At 45.7% G+C, this 21,018-nt stretch overlaps 2 protein-coding genes across 6 annotated transcripts; one reads left to right on the top strand and one right to left on the bottom strand.

Moving 5' to 3' along the window:
• The first annotated feature begins 1,541 nt into the window (after positions 1-1,541).
• Positions 1,542-15,664, top strand: MLF2 (myeloid leukemia factor 2). Of its 5 annotated transcripts, none has more exons than XM_088658312.1 (9): positions 1,542-1,918; positions 3,563-3,635; positions 3,751-3,877; positions 6,515-6,550; positions 9,215-9,268; positions 10,157-10,282; positions 11,627-11,786; positions 11,885-12,124; positions 14,867-15,664. In XM_088658312.1, the coding sequence occupies exons 2-8, from the start codon at positions 3,586-3,588 to the stop codon at positions 12,061-12,063; spliced, it is 732 nt and encodes a 243-aa protein (XP_088514438.1). In that variant the 5' UTR covers positions 1,542-1,918; positions 3,563-3,585; the 3' UTR covers positions 12,064-12,124; positions 14,867-15,664. The 5 variants fall into 5 exon arrangements, with proteins under 5 accessions (XP_088514438.1, XP_088514437.1, XP_088514436.1 ...); XM_088658311.1 differs by having other exon boundaries at positions 1,542-1,632; positions 11,885-12,050; XM_088658310.1 differs by having other exon boundaries at positions 11,885-12,050; positions 14,867-15,092.
• Positions 15,608-20,106, bottom strand: LOC118075303 (transcription factor HES-2-like). The gene is made up of 4 exons (XM_035097210.3): positions 19,942-20,106; positions 17,219-17,314; positions 16,478-16,559; positions 15,608-16,327 (listed from the first exon to the last, which is right to left on the bottom strand). Exons 1-4 carry the CDS (start codon positions 20,035-20,037, stop codon positions 15,915-15,917), a joined length of 687 nt encoding a protein of 228 aa, XP_034953101.2. The 5' UTR covers positions 20,038-20,106; the 3' UTR covers positions 15,608-15,914.
• Positions 20,107-21,018: the final 912 nt, after the last annotated feature.

Genomic DNA, 21,018 nt, shown 5'->3' on the forward strand with positions numbered 1-21,018 from the left:
ACAGCTGAATCAAAAACAAAACTGAGTCAAACACATCTAATGCATTAATTTCCTGACATTTTGTCTCAACTAAACATGTGGACACACACTTCAAAGAAAGAGACAGAGAAAAAAATCCAAATATTTTTGCTATTTTTAATTAATGTTTTTTCACCTTCCCTTTTTTTCTTGCTATGCATTATAAAAAGTTCACAAGAGGAGGTTTTTGGATTTTCGTTTGCAGTGCCCATCCTTACTTCTCTCTTCCTCAGCCTCCTTCCTCTTTACACCTGTGTTCATGGGGCAACCAGGTGGAAGTCAGAATTGCAGGAATATCACGTTTGATGCGCGTCCTTTCTGCCACGCCCTCTAGAGGTCAAAGGCAGCGATTCTGTTCCTCGACATTTGCAAAGCTGAATTTGGATACATCGGACTTCTGTCTCAGTGGGCCGGTCCGGTCCTCAGGATGCTATTTACCTATGCAGATTTAAAATGAGAACCTTGTGATGTATGGAAGCGAACGAATTGCGTGGGTGGATCAAATCTGGGCTGGTGACACTGTCAACCCATGCATTAAGGCTGTCAGTTTTGACAGCTGAAAGAGAATGGGAGACATTTGCCTGTAACTTATAATCATAGGGTGTGTTGTTGTTTTTTTTGAGTTGGAAAGGACCCTGAGGATCATCTAGTCCCACCCCCTGCAATACAGGAATATACAGCTGCCCCATACGGCAGGCATCCCCAAACATTGGCCCTCCAGATGTTTTCGACTACAATTCATCTTCCCCAACCACTGGTCCTGTTAGCTAGGGATCATGGGAGTTGTAGGCCAAAACATCTGGAGGGCCGCCGTTTGGGGATGCCTGCCATACGGGGATCGAACCTGCGATCTTGGTGTTATCAGCACCACGCTCTTTAACCGAGCTTTGCGTGAACTTGCGTATACGTTTCCCGTTGGCTTGAAATACTGTACACACCTGGTTAGAAACGCGTTGCCTTCCACACAGTGCCATATGCACTCTCGGCGTTCACACGTCCAAAGCAAGCAAGAAAGCAGGGTACTTTAAAATGATTTACACGTGCGCTGGCTGGAAACCGCAAAACCAGCTACAGGTTTATTGGTTTGCAGACCCGCTCAGCTGCCGTTCTGTGATGGTAGAGAGACCTCTACTGTTCACATGGGCGCGTTGCAGCTTCGGCGACTACTGGCAGGACCGGGGCATTCTCTCCCCATTCATACGAATGAAGTTGAAGCTGGACTGCAAGCAACCATTTCCTTGGCATCCAAAGAATTTATGTGGATGCTTAAAAAAAAAAGCTTAATGTTCATTTGCCTGCATTCCAAGCCCCTCGGAATGCTGCACTTTTCCTTGTTGCAATCCCTACAAACGAGAGCCATGCGGGTGGGTGGGACATCAGCAAGCCCCTGGCTATTGCACTAGAAGGCAAAGACCATCCACCGTGCAGCGGACTTCGCCCCAGATCCGGCTATGTAACTCCTTTCTCGAGGGTGGGGCTTTGAGGCTTTGAGGGGGCGGGGTTTCTGACATCACATCCTGCTTGGGCCTTGTTGTGGGTTTTCTTTGAAAAGGAAAAATATCCTTTTGCTTGCAAACGGGGATGATAGCAGTATTTGTATTTTCCTAAAAGAAGGTGGGGAAAGAGGGGTGCAACCCGGTCGGCCTTTCTTGTGGCCCTGTGGGTGGCTTGGTGGGTTGTGGGGGTGGAGAATTTGGAACAAAGAAGCTGGTCTTTTCCCCACACACACCAGCGTATTTGCAACAAAGAACATCTAGTGGGGGGAGGCAGGAAGGAAGGAAGGAAGGAAGGGGGAAAAAGGGATGCAGCATTAACCTTCCCCTTTAGGACTCGTGGCTGGAATAAATTCCGGGAGAGCAAGAAGCAGGAGACGACAGCAACAAAGGAGCTGGCCAGAGATGTGAGCAGTCCCTTTGGGGAGTCTTCTGTGGGGCTTGGAAGGATGGAGAGGGCGGGAGGGCGGGAGAGAGTTGTCCTGACAGCTTGAGAAAGGAGATGGGGAGTTAGCTCACAATGCTAAGCGTCCAGAACCTTCCCCCACCACTCCGGATTTTCGGCCTGGGGCATCTTGGAGACGGATACACGATCCGGAATTGGGAAAAGAAGGTGTTTTTGGAGAGAGAAGTTGGTAGTTTACCGTAGGCCTGCCTCTCTCTCTGTTTAGGTTACAGGGGCAAGCAGGTGTTATTGATGATATGCGCTGCAATAAGTGGATTTTGATGTAATTGCGTTAATTGTACCGTGCTATACAAATAGTACTTTTTGCCGTTGTTGGTTCCTGGTGTAAAATACCAATAATGTGATGTATTGTTGTATTCTGTATTGCTAAACGTGTTAAGGGTGGGTTTATTTTTTTTTTGCATTTGTTTGCAGCTGACAGAGTTGTGGTTGGAATTAAGAGTGGAGGAGTTTGTGCAAGGGAGCTTTAGGTTTTCGGGTGGGGAGGGGGCTACGTGAGTTCCACAGAGTTCCATCTGCACTGGGATAGGAGTTGAGTATTTGTAGAGTAACCAGAAGGTCTAGGACCTGAGCACTGCATTTGGAGGTGATGCAACTGCGAAGAGATGATGGATTGGTGTGCAGCAGCCTGGGCAGGGTTTTCTCTGCTGTCCTTATATGCACTGTTTGTTCATTCTGCTATTTAAATAGTTGGATTCCTTACAGCTAGTGTAAAGGGTGACCCTAGAGCCCTGTGCTTCTAGTGCAGGGGTAACGAACATGATGTTTTGGACTACGACTCCCATCGTCCTGCTGGCTGGGCTGATGGGAGTTGTAGTCCGTAACATCTGGAGGACACCACATTTGCTTCCTCTCCTTTATTTGTTGTAAAGATGAGGGGATTTTGGCAAGTGGGTCTAGCTGTGCAGTGATGGGAAGAGTGACTATATACCAGGCACCTGCTAAGATTCTCTCTCTTCTTCATAGTTATTAAAAGGTGCAGGAGCCCTGTTGTCCCTTGCATTTGGTTGCCCCAATGCTTATATACACACAGAGAGATTGTGAGTGAGTAGTTGCAGTTTATGTGTTTGAGGGAGAACAGAGATTGGGTGGCATAGTGTGAAGGTAATTTCTGTTGGGTTACAGCACATGCTTCTCAGTAACTATCTCAATGCTGTACCTTTTGAGACCTATCAGGAAAGTAAATAGCAGTGATGGGGTATGTTGTCTAGTACGAATGAGGGCAGGCACATGTTCTTTACAATTCCTTATATTAGTGGGAAAAGACTTGGGACTTGCATTGTATAACAACTTTTGAAGACTTTAAAAATACTGTATACACAAACCTTTAACTAATGTCTAAAAATCATACAATGCCCTTTTAAAATGTGCTGGGGAGGGTTATTGGGTTGCTTTTGTTTTTATTTTTATTATGTGTTTTTACATTGTGATTTTATCTTGTGAACCACCCTGAGACCTGCGGGTATAGGGCGGTATATAAATTTAATTACCAGTAATTAAATTATAATAATAATAATATAATATAGGACTACATGCAAAGGGGGAGACTGGCATTCATATTCCTCTTTTGTTTCCAAATGAACAGCCCACCCTGCATTTGAGGGAATTATGTTCCGGTTCATGAGAGATGGAGAGCCAGAGGACCCGATGTTTATGATGTGAGTACTCTAGTTTTGCCTCCTGGAGGGAAGCAGCGGACAGAGGGGAGGGATAGGTTTAATGTGAACTTCTTCAATACCTAACTCCCTTGTGCATCATCTCCTCTTCCTTCAGGGACCCTCTTGCCATTCACCACCAGCATGTGAACCGTGTGCTCTCAGGTGGCTTTGGTTATAGCCCCTTCCTCAGCATTGGCAATGGGACTGTCCCTGCAACACGCCAGACTAGCCGAAGAATGCAGGTAATGGAAATCTGGAGATTTTGACTAGGTCTGTTTCCCCCCCCCCCCCTTTGGTATGAATGCAAGTAAAGAAAGAGAGCCATAATATCCCTGTGCCATTTTTCTATCTAAATAATAATCCACATTTTGAACATGGGAAACTACACCGAGTCAAATCGTTGGTCTAACTAGCCTGATTTGGCTACTCTTACTAGCAGTGGCTTTCCCAAAGTTTCAGGGAGAGATAATCTCCCTCACTTCTCTGCCTTTCTATTTGAGACTAGCAGACTAAACCAGAGATTGTCTGAAAAAAAACATGTTGTGCCACTGAGCTTCAGCGTTGATTCCACACACACCCCTGCAGCTGTAGTATACAGGGTTGATGTTTCACTGTCCTGGACATGTCTTATAAGTCATAGCCTTATGAAGTTCATCAGTAAGTCAGGTTCAGACCCTGAACCACAGGCCCAAATGAGGGCTTGTGGGAGTGGCTGGGTACAGGGATACCAAAGAAGGGTGTCAGAAACATCAGAATGGCCAGTTCTAGTGCTTTATTAAAGAAAGGTGTAGACCAAACATTTCCAAACTTTGGCCCTCCAGATGTTTTGGACTACAATTCCCATCTTCCCCGACCACTGGTCCTGTTAGCTAGGGAGTTGTAGGCCAAAACATCTGGAGGGCCACAGTTTGGGGATGCCTGGTGTAGACTTACAGCAAATTAGCCAACCAGGTCTCCCAGCCTTTACACGGGATGGACACTGAAGCAAGGAGATGGCTTGTCCATGGCCTAGAACAGGCATCCCCAAACTGCGGTCCTCCAGATGTTTTGGCCTACAACTCCCATGATCCCTAGCTAACAGGACCAGTGGTCAGGGAAGATGGGATTGTAGTCCAAAACATCTGGAGGGCCGAAGTTTGGGGGTGTCTGGCCTAGAAACACTCATGTCTTCTTTATTCACAAAGCAACATTCACCACCTGGGCCAGGACTTCCCTTCAGATGAGGGCATAGGTGGCAAATACCCAAATCTTACAGATAGATAGTTCCCCTTTCTGGGCTCAGAGCCCAGCACCCCAAGCCCACAGATAAGGATAACGTCAAAGCAAGCCAATTAGTTTACAGCAAAGCAAGTGAATAAAAACATATATGAGCTCATTGCTGCAACAACTACCAATTAATTGTGGGGTTATCTTGACTACTAAGATATCAGTTGCAGAGCTTCCGGAACAGTTCACCTTGGGTTCAACACAAGAGAGATCCTATTGAACACATCACAAATTTGTTTGGGCTTTCAGTATCCTTAGTAAGTTGGTGTTACCCACCAACCTAGTTAATTTATTGTCTCCATGGGTGAACTGATGAGAAAATTAAATAGCAGAACCAGAACAGAGTAGTTGAGGGTGGGCAAACAGTTCAGTTCCTCCAGCTTTTCCTCCTGCTTTCTGTTCTTCATTCAGTTGCCAGTTTATAAGAAGCCAGGCAGCTTTAGTACATGACTGATAAGATTTTTTTAAGGAGTATTTAGTGTGGGGGTGAGGAAACAGAGGCCTTCCAGATGTTATTGGACCCTAACTCCCATCAGCCCTTCCTGAAGGGCCAGTGTTCAGGTATGATTCCCCAACCCTGCTAGTGAGATATTTTTCAAAAGCATTTTGCAATTCCAAGTATATCAGGTTTCCCCTTTAAAATGCCAAATAATTTTTAACGTCAATGTTCACTTTCAAATGATTTTTTGTCGAAACAAGACTGGACATTTTCTTGGTCTTCCTTTAGCTCACCCACTTACACCCTTTTCTTCTAATAGTCCTACAGTCTCTTCCTGTTTCGCTGCTGGATTAGGGTTTTTGTGTAGGGTTTGTTTGTTTGTTTGTTTGTTTGTTTGTTTGTTTGTTTGTTTGTTTGTTTAAATCTTCATTTGGGCATTGCTTCCAGTTCTTAAATGAAGCGTCTTTGCCTTTTATAATTATAATATTTTTTTTTACTTATTTCTAACCTTTCTAATCTGTAAGGTAAAGGTAAAGGGACCCCTGACCATTAGGTCCAGTCGTGACCGACTCTGGGGTTGCAGCGCTCATCTCGCACTATTGGCCGAGGGAGCCGGCATACAGCTTCCAGGTCATGTGGCCAGCATGACAAAGCCGCTTCTGGCAAACCAGAGCAGCACATGGAAACGCCGTTTACCTTCCCGCTGTGCTTTTGACGTGCTTTCGAACTGCTAGGTTGGCAGGAGCTGGGACCGAGCAACGGGAGCTCACCCCGTCGCAGGGATTCGAACCGCTGACCTTCTGATCAGCAAGCCCTAGACTCTGTGGTTTAACCCACAGCGCCACCTGGGTCCCTGATTTCTAATCTGTAGGATGTATTTTATTTGGCTTTCTATTATATGACATTATATAACCTGCAAGCTACTTAAAGAGATTTGACCTTGCTTTTAAATTTCTTTTTAAATGCTTGTTCCACTTTTGAGAGATTCTCTATTTTGAAATTAAATTACTCTGTTGATAGACTTGAGGAGCTGATGTCATACTATAGCCCCCCCCCCCTTGAATCTCTTAACTGAGTGAGTGAGCCCCTTTGTTATTCTAAGATGTGGGTAGGAAAGATGTTTATTACAGAAGGGTGGCTTGTCATTGTTCTTTATGCCTCTGTCCTTTTACAGGCAGGAACTGTTTCGCCCTTTGGGATGCTAGGAATGGTAAGCCCTGCTGTTTTTCTCCCCACACAAACGTAGTTCTCTGAATCTTTTCCTCTGAGTAACATTCCAGATTTCTTCTGTTGTGGAGTGTAATCTCGAAATCAGGAAAGTAATGATACTTGTAAATTCCTTGACAGAAAAGGAGAATGTGGAGGCTTACTCTGTTCTGATAGGAGAATTATAAAGGCCATGATAAAAGGGGGAAGGAATCCCCTTCTGCCTTTCAAGAGAAAAATAAAAAAAGTCAAAAGGGGAGAAAATTGTAAATAATAGATTAGAATTTTGCAGAATGGCTTTGCTTGCATGTCACTTTAAGCCATAGGTAAGGTTTTACTGTGGTTTAAAGGCTTTTTCTGCATGCTGGTGCATTAGAAGAAAATAGAATAATATAGAATCAGAGTTGGAAGGGATCTTGAGGGTCATCTAGTCCAACCCCATGCAATGAGGGAATATCCAGCTGTCTCTTATGGGGATCAAACCCACAACCTTGCCGTTGTCAGCACCGTGCTCTAACCAACTGAGCTATGCAATAACAGAATAATTAAGGAACTAAGGTTTGGTTTTGCTTAGCATTATGTCTGAACCCAAGCTTGTGGTTTGTGTCCCCCAGACAAACCATGAGAGAATGGTAAGTCAATAACAATCCTTGGTTACAGCTCATAGTTTATTTGGAGAGACAAACCATGACCCTGGGTTTGGACGTCACGAAACCATGGCTTCGCTCCCGGTAGTGCAGCAGGATTCTGAGCAGGGAGAGGAATGAAGGGGTTGTGATTTGCTCCCTGTTCACCATTACATTGCACGTTCACCTTTAAACCATAACTTAGCTAATAGTTTAAAGTGATGTGTGAATGTGAATTTGGCTGTCTTGGGAGATTTTTTCAGTCAAGATCATGGCAGTGATGGGAAAGACTGCTTATTTGGATAATGAGGGCACTCAGGGAGGTTAGCTGGAGAGAACTACGGCAGTAAGTGGCGAGAATCAACTTGCTCATTGTGTGAGCACAAACCATTTCCAAATGGCATGTGAATTTGACAAAACCAAATTGGACATTGGGCCATAGACATGAGGCCAAAGAGATATGCAGGAGTCCACACATTTTTGGCTTGGCTTAGTTTAGTAACTAAGTTTCTGGCGTGTGCTAAGAACTTGGAAGGGAGTTTTGCTTATTGTGCTGCGTCTACCTGGTTGAAAGCTTAACAGCGTGACAGAGGAGCCCTCTCTCCTCTTCCTCACTGGGGAGGACGGGGGTCTCATGTGGTGCTGCCGATCTGTGGCTTTCTCAGGTGACAAGTGGATTTCCTGGATATATTGTTTTTTACCTTGAATAACTTGGTCCTGGCCGCTTTAGTTTCAGAGCAATTGATAGTGTGTAGATCTTGCTGTGCTGACTGATATTCCTATGATGAAGGCAAAGAATATTTAGCCTAAATGGTGAATATGTCCAAAATTGAGATGGAATCTGATGCACTAAGAACATGTACTGATGTAGATTTAATTTAAATTTCCTACTCTAAAAATGGTGGCTTTCCCGATTCCTTCCTTTTTATGCTTTCCTGTGTATGAAAAGTAACAACTTGTAACCTTAGCACTGTAAATACAGAACGGGTGTGTGTGACAGTGTTGTGTATTGAGTTTGGACTAGGTAGCCCTAGATTCAAATCAGTGTTCAGGCATGAGGCTCACTGGGTGACCCTAAGCCACCCAGTCTCTGTCCTAATTTAGTAAATCTTCGTCTTAAATTAGACTGAGTGAACAGGAGGGATTGTGAGGACAAAAAGAGCACAGTGCCTTCAGTTTTACGGAGAAAAGTCTGGAGCTGGTAGTTGCTCTTGAGTGTAATCCAGAATATGTCCCTTGGGTTTCGGGCAGAGGTGGGGAGCTGGATCTCACCAGGGGGCCAGATCCTTTTATCGACACACCCCTGTGCACAGTAGGCAGCATTCCAGCCATGCAAAAGTCAGAGGTTTCTACATACATGCACACAATCCATGTCCACAATCACACTGCATCCAGGAAAGCAAAAGGCATTGGCAAAGTTACAGTGGTGCCTCGCTAGACGAATTTAATTCGTTCCATGGGTCTTTTCTTCTAACGAAAAATTCGTCTAGCGAATCCCATAGGAATGCATTGGATTTTTTTTGGATTTTTTTTTTGCCCATAGGAACGCATTAATTGAATTTCAATGCATTCCTATGGGAAACCGCGATTCGCTAGACGAATTTTTCGTAAAACGAATTCATCTAGTGAGGCAACCTCCACTAGAAAAAACCTTTCGTTAAGCGGAAATTTCGTTAAGCAGGGCATTCGTTAAGCGAGGCACCACTGTAGTTCAAAGGCAGAAGCGCTCCGTGAGGGTGCAGGGCAAGCTTGTGAGTGTTAGGCATTTACTGGGGAGAATCTTGTAGCCCCAAAAGAGAAGTTCGCCATTCCTGATTTGGGGCATAGCCACCCTTGAAACGGTACTGTGCACTCATGAGGGTCTGGCAACAGTCTAGACTTAGTCAGCAGTGGCCATCCTTGATATTTGCAGGTGTTCGTGGAAACATTAAAAAAAAAAAAGGAGTAGAAACTCTGTTCATTCTATCAGAGCATCATTTGTGCCTTCATTGACTAATCACTCTCCCCAAACCTCAGCTCTTTTCCTATACTCTTTCCTTCAGGCAGGTGGTTTTATGGACATGTTCGGAATGATGAACGATATGATTGGGAACATGGTAAGACCCCCTGTGTGCATTCCTGTTGCATGGTATGATCCCTGTGTTTGCATCTTTCCGTTCATTTGCACCACGGTCACCCCCAACAACTGATCCCATGACAGAAGTGACACAACTGGGCTTGTGATGCGCTGCTGCATGACACCCACTCTATGGGTTGGGTCACTTGTAGACGTGGCTGTGACTTTGCTCCCTCGGAAGACAGATTATTGCTTATGCCCAGGGCTCTCTGTATGTGGCAGTTTCATTGTAGTGTGCAGTGCGCACACATACCCCTGCGAAAAACGCAAATCAGAGCGTAATACAAGTATTGGGAACAGAATTCTTGAGGATCTTGGTTATCACTGTGAGAAGATATGTTTGAAATCAATACCTGCTGGAATCTCAGCCGAACTAGTGGCTGAATAGAATTTCCAGCTGCTGGATTTCAGTGCCCTGCCTAGATCATTATCCCGCCTTCCCTGACCCACAAACCCAGGGTAGATTTTGCAAAGTGGTAACAGCTGCAGAGTAAGACACACACACACAAATTCTATAAATTTCTGGCCTAGTTTTTACAAGTTACAGAACTCTGATTGCTTGCAAGCAGAATTTTATTCCCCAATGTAGGTGGGTGAAGTGGTGGCAAATCAGCTTTTAAGCACGTGCAGAGTTAGTTAATATTTTCTCCTAGTTCCAAACAAGTTGTGCCCCATTCTTGCTTCTTGAATAGTGTAGGAGGGAAGATACCCCCTTTCAATACGTTTTTCAAAATGTCAAGAAAAACCCAGAAACTCAAAGGAGGGGAGACTTGTTTGCAGAAATGGTGCTTTTCATTCTGTAGTCACAAGAGTTCTGTGGATGGCTCCAGTAAGGCTGCTCACCTTCTTTGATCTTTTGCACGTCTAGGAGCACATGACTAGTAGTTCCAACTGCCAGACGTTTACCTCTTCAACTGTCATATCCTACTCGAATCTGGGGGAGGGCCCCAAAGTCTATCAGGAGACCTCAGAGACACGCTCTGCACCTGGTGGGGTAAGAAAGAGACTGTTTTCTTTTACTAGAATTTTCGACAAGTCCATGGATTGCTGTTCCCACCGGGTGTATAGGCATTGTTATAAGAAAAAAACCTGCTCCTTCTCCCTTATAGGGTACCCAAGAGTCCTTATGTAGGTTCTCTAACAGTAGGAGAAAATAACGGAGGCCAACCAGAGAATATTGAGAAGCAAGGCAGCTAGTAAGCCTGATATTTATTAAACTGTTGCAACAGGGTCCTCACTCACCACATGCAGGAGGGAGGAGGAACCCAGAACAATGGCGCACAAGCCCTTATATAGACTTTTGAAATTGCCACCCTGTTGGTCAATACATCATACCGGTACCTATCATACCTCCAATACATCATACCGGTACATACATCACAGAAGGGGCAGTCTACAGCAGAATCCTGCCTGGTAGGAAACCTATTGATGGGTTTACCTGGAGAGCCTGGCCATTCTTTTGTGATGATACATACTAAATTCCTGAGTCCAGGTCACAGGCTCACCCTAAAAAGGTAAAGGGACCCCTGACCATTAGGTCCAGTCGTGACCGACTGGGGTTGCGCGCTCATCTCGCATTATTGGCCGAGGGAGCCGGCGTATAGCTTCCAGGTCATGTGGCCAGCATGACAAAGCTGCTACTGGCAAACCAGAGCAGCACATGGAAACGCCGTTTACCTTCCCGCTGTAGCGGTTCCTATTTATCTACTTGCATTTTGATGTGCTTTCGAACTGCTAGGTTGGCAGGAGCTGGGACCAAGCAACAGGAGCTCACCCCGTCACAGGGATTCGAACCGCCGACCTTCTGATCAGCAAGCCCTAGGCTCAGTGGTTTAACCACAGCGCCACCTGGGTCCCTATTCATGCCCAGTTGTGCCCTTAAGGCAGGATTTGTGAGCACAGAGACAATGGGGAGGGCTTTTCCCATTTCCATCCAAACTGCAGAGGAATATTTGAGGTTACTGAAAGAGTCAAAATGGCTTTAGGACTGTTTTCCTGTACTGTTTCAGACATGTTGTGTATATATTTATTTATGGATGTGTTTGCCTGGTACATTTATGAACATTTATTTTATATCTTAGACCTTATAATTCTCATAACAGCATGAATGCAGACTGGGTGTGCTGAGGGTCAACATACAAGATTTGGAGTCTCTGGTGGGTTTATGTTTTCCGGTGCAGGATGAATTCTTATGTAGGGCCAACAGATTTGATGACTAAAATTACCTGCTGTGAAATTTGAGGCAAACCACTTGGCTTCCGTTTGGGAAGATCCAGGGAGTTAGGCTAGCAAAATAGTTCCACACCCCCAAATTACAACTTTGTTCTCTTGCCCTTAGATCCGGGAGACGAGGCGGACGGTGCGAGACTCTGACAGCGGCTTGGAGCAGATGTCTATTGGACACCACATCCGGGAACGTGCGCACATCATGCAGCGCTCGCGCAATCACCGCACGGGTGACCAAGAGGAGAGGCAAGACTACATCAACCTGGATGAGAGTGAGTGTTTCCCTCTGGCTCCTCCCTCGAGACAGTCTGCCCAGCCTCAACCCCTCCCCCCAACTCAGTGGCCTCCTCTCCCCCTTTCCCAATTTCAGGTGATGCTGCTGCGTTTGACGACGAATGGAGGCGAGAAACATCCCGCTTCCGGACGCAAAGAGGGCTGGAATACCGGCGCCACGAGGGAAGCAATGGCCGCCGGGCTGAAGGGGCCCGCCTTGCTATTCAGGGACCTGAAGAGTCTCCAACCAGACAGTCGCGCCGGTACGACTGGTGAACCCAGAGCAGACTTAAGGGGGGTGTGATGCGGTCACCCCCAAATCTACCTTCATGCTCTTGTAAGTCTTAACTGTTGCCCCTCGCTGTGCCCCCAGGGTATGCCTGTCCAGCTTCTCAGTTGGGGTACAACCTGGTGAACCTGACTACTTTTTGAGTGCAGCATTGGGCCTGTGACTTACCTCTGTGCCCAGCAGTGATCACCTTCTTTTTTTGGTGTTTTCTAACACACACACACACTGCCATATACAGGAAAACAACATGTACATGTGCCTGGCTGGGCCTTAAAGTTGGTGATATTTACAGAGCATGAGAGAATGTTAAGGTGCAGCAGGCTGCCCCAAATAGGGCATAGGAGGGAGTGATGGATAAGAAGAAAGCTGAGCTTTCTGGAAGGAGGGTTTTTGCTCTTCTTGTGTCAGAGGAATTACAGAGAATGAGGAGTGGTTGACGAGGGATTATTTTAATAAAATCTAATAAAACGCTTCAAAACAAAGCAGGGTATATGATTCATCTGGTGGCTCCTGGTGTAATTCTATTTCTGAAAAGAAGCCCGATAGAGCTTTGTCATTACCTTTACGGGAGGCCATCAGGGAGCGCTATGCATGCTACACTGAGTCTTGAGCAAAGGCAGTTTGCAGGGCGGAAAGTTAGTCCAAGGCCCTTTGCAGCCCTGGAAGTAGGTCCCAGAGGTTCCATGCTTTTTCCAGTCAGGATCTCATTGTGGAGATCCTAATGCTTGTGCTTCCACTGAGCACCCACAAGAATTGAGTATTATTTTCTTTTCAAAAATAATCTCTTATTCTGCTGGGCTGTTCATCTTCCCAAAGACGAACTTGGCTGCAGCCACAATTGTTGGTAACATAAGGGCAGATTTCAATGTCCGTAAAGCCCGCCCCCAGGCCAGCCCTATTGGCCAGCCAGAGGCTTGGCGCGGCAGCAGGGATTGGCTGCATCAGGGGGCCGATACACGCCCCCCTGCTTGCCTTGAGGAGCATGTCCCGCCCGCCCCTCGTGGAGGAGGAGACATCTTGCAGCCACACTTAGCAATAAATCCAAACCTGTTTCAATGAGGTTTATTTAAAAGTGAATAAATTTTTTGCCTTGGTTTGAAATGGGGCAGCTGTCATCACTTCTCTTCAGCAAGCTTTGGAATGATTGCTTTCAGAGGCTTTTTAGGCTTATCTTGCAAAGAGAATTCCCTTCTCACATAACCACAGTTGAGAGCAAGGGAGGCTGTAGTACGGAAATGTTGTAAACTAGGGTTTGGGGAAAGCAGATGTTGTTAAAGACTCCAGCTCCCATCATCCCTGATCACTGGCCATGCTGGCTGGGTATGGCGATAGTTGGGGGTCCAGAAACATCCGGAGGACAACAAAATAGTCATCCCTGGCCTGAGCCATGAGCAAAGTACACATACCATGCCAGAAACTAGGCACCTGAGCTGCTTAAAAAAGAAGCAGCAGCAAACTTGGATTTAGTTTCTGCTGATAGGTTTGATTGAATGAAAGCAAATTCTCATTTGACTCAAGATACTTTAACAGTGTTCAAAGCTAGAGGTTGACTTACTGAGGAGGTACAATTCAGATTAGCAGCTGGGAAATTCCATAGCTCCATTCAAAGTCTTCCATAGAGAAGATAGATGAGAAGGGGAAAAAGTTCTAGACTACAGTCTCTCTGAGAGGCCAGGTTTTTGTGTGTGCGGGAGCTTTCCTATAGAGAGGAAAATTCCACCATGTGAGCCCCAACCTGCAATCTGAAATTGTACAGCCCTGAAACAAATTGAACATCCCTGTGCGATCTCAGCCATGGGGGTTTTGTACTGAGTTTCCTGTTTTTCTTGCTCACTGCTCCTTCTGCATTTCCCTTCTGTTCCCTTTCTGATTTCTATTATTTCTCTTCTTCTCCTCCCACCCTCTTGCTCAGGTACAGACAGTGAAACTCTGATGGCGAAGCCCCTACAAAACATCACTTGGACCTTCCTCAAGTTGAATACTAGCCTCCTGCCCCTCTTTTAAGATATAAATTAAGTGACTAACTCTCTCTTCACAGTTGTACTCCTTGCATAGAGCAGGTGGCCAAGGGGAATGGGAGGGACCTTGTCCATGAATGAGTGACACATCAATTTTACTTCGTTCTTTTTCCTCTTAACTCCTCCCTGCCCTTCACTGAGCCACCCAATACCTCCCCTTAGTGTTTTTTGGAGGGGTGCAGGAGTGGTCTCCCTCAGTTTTTGCCACCCCCTCTATTTCCTGCTCCAAGTTTGGCTGGTTCCGAAGTTTGTATTTAATCTACCCACCCACCTCAAGTGGCAACCAAGTAAGGAAACCTGTTGACCTGCTATTAGTTTCAAGCACTTGGAAAAATAACCTTTAGTCGCCTTTGCTCTCAGCCTGCCTGCCTGCCTGCCTGCCTGCCTGCCTGCCTGCCCTGGAAATGGGGTATGTATGAAAGGGTGCAAGGGATCAGGTGAGGTGTGGACAAATAAAACAGGCCCTACCTCTCTGCCCCAATCCAGTCAGCTCCCCATCTTATGAAATTTGATTTTGTGAAACTTGTAACTAGATGTTTACTGAGTTGAATAAAGAAATGGAACCTGTAAAGCAAGTGGAGTCGGCCTCCTCTATCTCCCATCTTTGCGTCTCTTGAGTTCTCAAGGGATACAGGGCCGCTTGTTGGCTTTGTGTGAGACTTTTCTTTGAACACCTGGTCTCAAAAGTCTGCATTTCCTCTTATAAATCAGTGAGTTTGACAAGCTCCGCGTATGGCTAGTTTTATTAAAAACCTTTACCCTTTCTTCCCAGTGCGTGCGACTATTTGCAAGATGGAATCCTTGACAGAACAAGAGTAGCACTAAATCCCTGGACCCTGAAGTTGTAATCTTGATCAGAATGAAAATGGCCTGTTTTCCTTCTCCTTCAGACTGGCAGCTCCTGTGAGGAATACTTAATAGTCTGCCTGGACATTGCTAAACACTGGAGGGTTACGTTCTTTACAACTATTGCTTTAAAATGGATCTCTTAAAATACACCAAGTGTCCCTATGTCATATTCAGCATTACACCTATGAAACATGGAATTAGCTCTGGCAGATTAGGCAGGCAACCCTCCAACCAAACAAACAAACATCTACTGTGTTGTTAATTGCATTTAGCAAGCAAGCCTCAGGGAGCATTGCCCAAGCTAGGTCCAGTTGTCACTGCATGTCCATTGCTTGCCATAGCACTTAATGACTCTACTGAGAAGTAGGGCTTGTCTGTGTGTATTCATCTTACTTGCCCTAAGCTGCTGTAGGTAACTGAGCCGCAGATTTCAGAGGCTCATCAGATGGCAAAATGTCCATCTGAGACAAAGGTGAGTTCATATTTAGAGCTGAAACCTTTTACCGAAGCCTTCAGTATCACAGTTCAGAAAGCCATCTCGTTTTGGGAAGGCAATTCTGCTTTGTTTCATACTTGTGCTACCCCAGTTGGATGTCTTGAGTGAGGCCAAACCTCTTTATTGAGCAAGTGTGTGTCATGGTCTGCATAAAATATAAAAACATTCTTTTAAAAATAGCAACTTTAGAACAGCTGACAATAAAACTATCAATATACAGTCAAACATTTTGGAATGTTTCTGCTCCCAAACACCGAAAGTAAATGCTCCGGTTTTCAAATGTTTTTCGGAAGCCAAACGTCCGATGCGGCTTCCGCTTGAGTGCGGGAAGCTCCTGCAACCAATCGGTTGTCGAACATTTTGGAAGCCGGAAGGGCTTCTGGAATGGATTACATTCGACAACCGAGGTTTGCCTGTATAGATTAAAAAAACAAATATCCACAACAAATTACAAGTCACTTTTCCGGAACGTCATTCACCACGGTCTCCACACACGGGTGGTTGTAGCAAGCAAGGCTGGCTGAATCCAAGGTTTCTGTAGCTGGGGCAATAGCGTAGAAGCTGAAAGCTGCAACCAAGACCCAACTGTGAGAGAGTGGGAGTCTGAATCCAAAGGAGGCCCTGCAGGCATTCGAGGAGTTGCCCATAGAAAGGAAGATTGGTGGGAGGGGAGAGAGTCTGCCTTGCCTGGTTGCCAGGCTTTGAGGGCTGGTGTAATGGTAGACCTGGGCCCTGAAATCTTTTCCAAATGTAGTAGTATCTGATATTTCATCTCCTGCGCCAAAGAGGAGCCAGCTGAGTTAAGGAAGGTACAGATGGTATTGACGCAGTGGCAGTAACCAGAAACAAAATCTTGACTGTTTTGCGGGATGGAAGCAGCAACTGCACCTGGAGAGGAAAGACAAGGACAGTTAGGAACAGGAGCTTCCCTGGCAGATAATAAGCAGCGGCCTGAATGCTGGAGCTCAGCATCTTTTACATGGCCTCCCTTGGCCTTATGCCATGCGGAAAGAAGGGCCAAGGGGAAATACTTCTAACCTTTCTTCTTCAGCCTGCGTAGCTGCTGCACCGTCATCTCCAGAATCTCTGCTTTCTCCAGACGTGATAAGGCTCTGGTGTTCTGTGGAGGATAAAACACAACAGCCCAAAACACATCATCTTAAAAAAAAGTCGTATCTACCTTGAGTTTTGGCTGGGAAGGGTTCAAAAGTGAATTCATTGCACACACGCAACTTAACTGCACTGCATTGGTTCCCTGTTCTTGGCACAGAAGTGGATCGGTTAATCACCAGCTGTGGAGTGCAGCTTTCCATGTAAAAAGTAGGGGGGAAATGTCCAAATTCTGCAACTTTACATAATCTTTCATTATTTGCAACATTTAGTAAGTTTCAGAGAGGAAGCAAGGAGTTATGCTGGGTGCTTGGCTCTTGCACTCTGGAAATATTACTCTGCTATCCTGTCTTCTGAAGATTTCGGAGGCAGCCCACACCCTTTCAAGCATCCACAGCCCTGCCCTTTCCTGGAGGTTATGGCCTGTGTACTTTCTATGTTTCTAGTTTAGCACTAGTTTGTCTCATAGTACAGGAGATTGAGAAGAAATTCTTGCAAGGGATTGTCCAAATTGTATTAAAAATGCTTTTGTTGCCACAGATGATTGCAGCTAAACTTTTGGATTGTGCAGGGGGGAGGGTATTGCTCTTGCAAATACCAGCACCTCTCAAATCTAAGTTTTGGCCACATGGGTAGGTTGTTTCTGAAAAGACTGAACTCTCCATTTACCTGTTGATCAGGGAGCTGCTGAAGGAGCTTCCGCAGCTGCTCTAGGCTTGCATTAATGCGAGCCCTGCGGCGTTTCTCAATCAGTGGCTTGATGGACTGGCAGAAGCGAGTGGGGAGAAAAACAAAACTTATCAGAGAACTGAAAGGCAACAAATCTAGGGTATGCCCTGCGCTATGTGTTGGACTAACAACTTGGGACAATCGCTTAATGGGCATGGAGACTATGAACTCCTGAGCCTACCTACACCTGCCATGTTTCTCCAAAAATAAGCCATACCCCGAAAATAAGCCATAGTGATAGGCAGTTTAACCTTGTAGGTTAAACTGTACCATACTTAATAAAAAAAATTAAGACATCCCCTGAAAATAAGCCACTGTGGTGTTTTTTTTTTGCTTTTTAGGAAAAATAAATATAAGACGGTGTCTTATTTTTGGAGAAACACGGTATGTCCCCCACACCTGCCCCCCCCTTGTCCCTCAGAGACAGTACTACTGTCTTATCAGGATTCAACCCCCACCTGCCCCAAAGTTAAATTGTGGAGAATTCCCTCTGTCCTATGCCAAAGTGTGAGGAGAAGTTACACCTCAGAGTCGAGGCTTTTCCCCCCAGCTGAACTTGCCAGAACTCAGTTCCGGCACCTCTCAAGTGGGTGCCATTGCCGTGATAAGAGAACAAGGGAGGCATTCATGGTGAGCTCTGGCACCTCTTTTTCTAGAAAAATAGCACTGCTCACAGTGTGGGGTGGGGTGGAGTGAACCAGGAGACCCATGGTACTGTATTTTGGTATTTGTTGGAAGCCGCCCAGAGTGGCAGGGGAAACCCAGCCAGATGGGCGGGGTATAAATAATAATTAATAATAATATAATAAAGCTGCTGTGTTGAACTTTTTCCTGACAAAGGAAGGGCCGGGAAAATGTGCCCTGAGCATATGATTTGCCCAATAATTTATTTTTGGTATCAAAAGTGAGTTCACAGTCCTTTCACACAACAGTTCAACAACCTAGTTTCCTCTTGCTTTCTTCCTTTCAACAACCTACATGGCTGAACCGCCCAGAGAGGAGATCCTGATCTACCTTGCCTGCCTTGCAAAGCTGAAGAGGATATGTATCCACTCTGTGCCACAGCTGCTCGTCTTTACTGTATAATTTTAAATTTTGGAGCCAGGAAAAAACGCACACGTGCAAATGCTCTCAACCGATGCCATTACCAGCACATAGACTTAATTGTACTGTATGTTTCAGAACACAATTCCAAGCCTGTTTACTCAGAAACAAATCCCCTGAAATTCAATGGATCTGTCCCCCACCTCCCATATTGTGTGGAAAGCCTGTTGAATGGTGGATAAAACCCTTCCTTCCCTGTATCCCAAAATAATCTGCCACCTGTCCCTCAGCACTCCAGATCATTCACCAAGCACACCAACAAAGCTAATCATTTCTCAGCAGCAATGTTAAAAGGTTCGGGGAGGAGGGGAGTCTGCAAGACTGAGAGCAACAACCAAGAAGCTATTTTCACATCGATCCTTAATTTCTGCAAATGTGTATGTTGGCATTCGGTTCCCTCGCAGTGTCCAGCCCCACAGTTGGTGCAAGATGGCCGTGGTGGCTCATAGGTGAGGAAAAAGGGCTCTACAGAGAGAGGCAGTGTGGTGTAGTGGTTAGATCGTTGGTCTAAGACCCTGGGAAACAGGGTCTTTAGTCCCCCACTCACGCATGAAGGATAAAAATGGGGGCGAGAACTACCGTATGTGCAGCATCTTGGAGGAGAAATGCAACAAACAAAGTACAGGTGAAACTCAGAAAATCAGAATATCGTCACAAAGTGCATTTATTTCAATAAAGCAACTTAAAAGGTGAAACCAATATATGAGATAGATGCATGACATGCAAAGCAAGATATGGCAAGCCTTTATTTGTTGTAATTGTAATTATTTGTCGTTAGGCGGGTCAATTATAAATGGAATGCAATTAATGATATGTAATAGCGATGTTTAGGGGGACCCAGGTGGCGCTGTGGTTAAACCACTGAGCCTAGGGCTTGCTGATCAGAAGGTTGGCGGTTCGAATCCCTGTGACGGGGTGAGCTCCCGTTGCTTGGTCCCAGCTCCTGCCAACCTAGCAGTTCGAAAGCACATCAAAGTGCAAGTAGATAAATAGGAACCGCTACAGCGGGAAGGTAAACGGCGTTTCCATGTGCTGCTCTGGTTTGCCAGAAGCGGCTTTGTCATGCTGGCCACATGACCTGGAAGCTATACGCCGGCTCCCTCGGCCAATATTGCGAGATGAGCGCGCAACCCCAGAGTCGGTCACGACTGGACCTAATGGTCAGGGGTCCCTTTACCTTTACCTTTAATAGCGATGTTTATTTTTGTATGATTGTAACTATTTGTTTTATTACGGTGGAATTTCCAAAAGAAAGCATTTGTAAAACTTAACAGAAAAAATAATAAGTTGCATTACTGAAATAAATGCACTTTTCGACGATATTCCAATTTTCCTAGTTTCACCTGTATAGGTGCTCAGCGGCAGCTGCCATCACATGTCCCTGAGTGAAAAGTCCTAGAAGTTCACCTGCAGTCAACCAAGCGCCCAGGCGCAGCCCTGGTTGAATGTTACCTCTTTGGCGCACGTTTCAGGGGAAAACGGGACTTTGCTCTGTTAGATGCTTCTCATGCGAATGCGATCAACCGGGCGAAGGAAAGGAAGCATCTCTGTTTCCTTACCTTTCGGTAGAGGCTGTTGGGATGCTTCGATTTCCTTGCAGACGCTCCGCGCTTGCCCAGACCCTTTGACTCTGCCTGTCCCGCTGCCAGCTCCATCGCCCACCCTGCCTTTTGGAGACTGCGCGAAGCAAGAACGACAAGGCTGCCTTTTTTGTTTTGTTCTTAATCGGCTCGATACGAGGTTTTCATTCCTCGGCTGCCCCGCTCTGAGTAAAAGTGGTTCACGCCTCCTTCCAAGGTGTGAGCAGCTCCTCCTCTGGTCGGTGGAAAGGCTTGCCTTCTATAGCAGATGCTCCAGCCCCTCCCTCTCCTCTACACACAAACAAACACACACCTCAAAACCCTACAAAAGGACTGCAAAACTTGGAGTGAATCAGACGATGTTGGATTTCTGGGTGTTAACTATGATACATCAAATTCTCAGTTTGGGGAGCTGTGCAAAACAAGGGGTTGACACTACAAAACTTTGCCACTGGTTTGGAAGGGTCAACAATTCGAGGGTTTGTAGTTAATGAAGCTGTTTTGCTTCTATCCAGCTGAAGATGCTGATACAACCTCCCCCCCCCCACCTGGCGCTCTCAGGTGTTTTGCAGTATTCCCATCTGCCCCAGCCAACACCTGTGGTCTTAAAGGGATCCGCAGGGCCGGATTTAGGTTTGATGAGACCCCAAACTACTGAAGGTAATGAGGCCCTTTATATGCCCAGCTGTCTTTTGTCAACAACAAATTGTCACTGTTTTTTGTGTTGAATATATGCTATATGGTAATTTAAGGACCTAATAGGTATCTAAAGCCATTTGCACATAACAAAATATGTATTTTATCAAAGTAATTGTTGAACTGAAATACAATTAAGTATATTTTTGGGGGGGGGGCCAAGAGAGTGGGGCCCTAAGCTATAGTTTGTTTAGCCGCATCCAGTTGGGGAGACTTGCTCTGGGCAGAAGAAAATAAGACCCAGAAGGGTTTTTTTTGGGGGGGACATGCATTGGTGATGGGTGGCAGTTACGTGTGTCTCTCTCTTCAACAGTGGTATTTCTGTCTCATGAAAATTGTGGGTAGCCCTGGTGACCTATA

This window comes from Zootoca vivipara, chromosome 15 (genome assembly GCF_965207765.1).
Source record: "Zootoca vivipara chromosome 15, rZooViv2.hap1.1, whole genome shotgun sequence".
NCBI classification, from domain to species: domain Eukaryota; kingdom Metazoa; phylum Chordata; class Lepidosauria; order Squamata; family Lacertidae; genus Zootoca; species Zootoca vivipara.

Coding starts and splice junctions, on each gene's coding strand:
- MLF2 (XM_088658311.1), top strand. CDS start 3,586: ATGTTCCGGTTCATGAGAGATGGAGAGCCAGAGGACCCGATGTTTATG. Junction 9,269..10,156: donor ACGATATGATTGGGAACATG/GTAAGACCCCCT, acceptor TTGCACGTCTAG/GAGCACATGACTAGTAGTTC. Junction 12,051..14,866: donor CCAACCAGACAGTCGCGCCG/GTACGACTGGTG, acceptor CTTTCTTCCCAG/TGCGTGCGACTATTTGCAAG.
- LOC118075303 (XM_035097210.3), bottom strand. CDS start 20,037: ATGGAGCTGGCAGCGGGACAGGCAGAGTCAAAGGGTCTGGGCAAGCGC. Junction 17,315..19,941: donor CCAACAGCCTCTACCGAAAG/GTAAGGAAACAG, acceptor CGCTTCTGCCAG/TCCATCAAGCCACTGATTGA. Junction 16,328..16,477: donor ACGCAGGCTGAAGAAGAAAG/GTTAGAAGTATT, acceptor TTTCCTCTCCAG/GTGCAGTTGCTGCTTCCATC.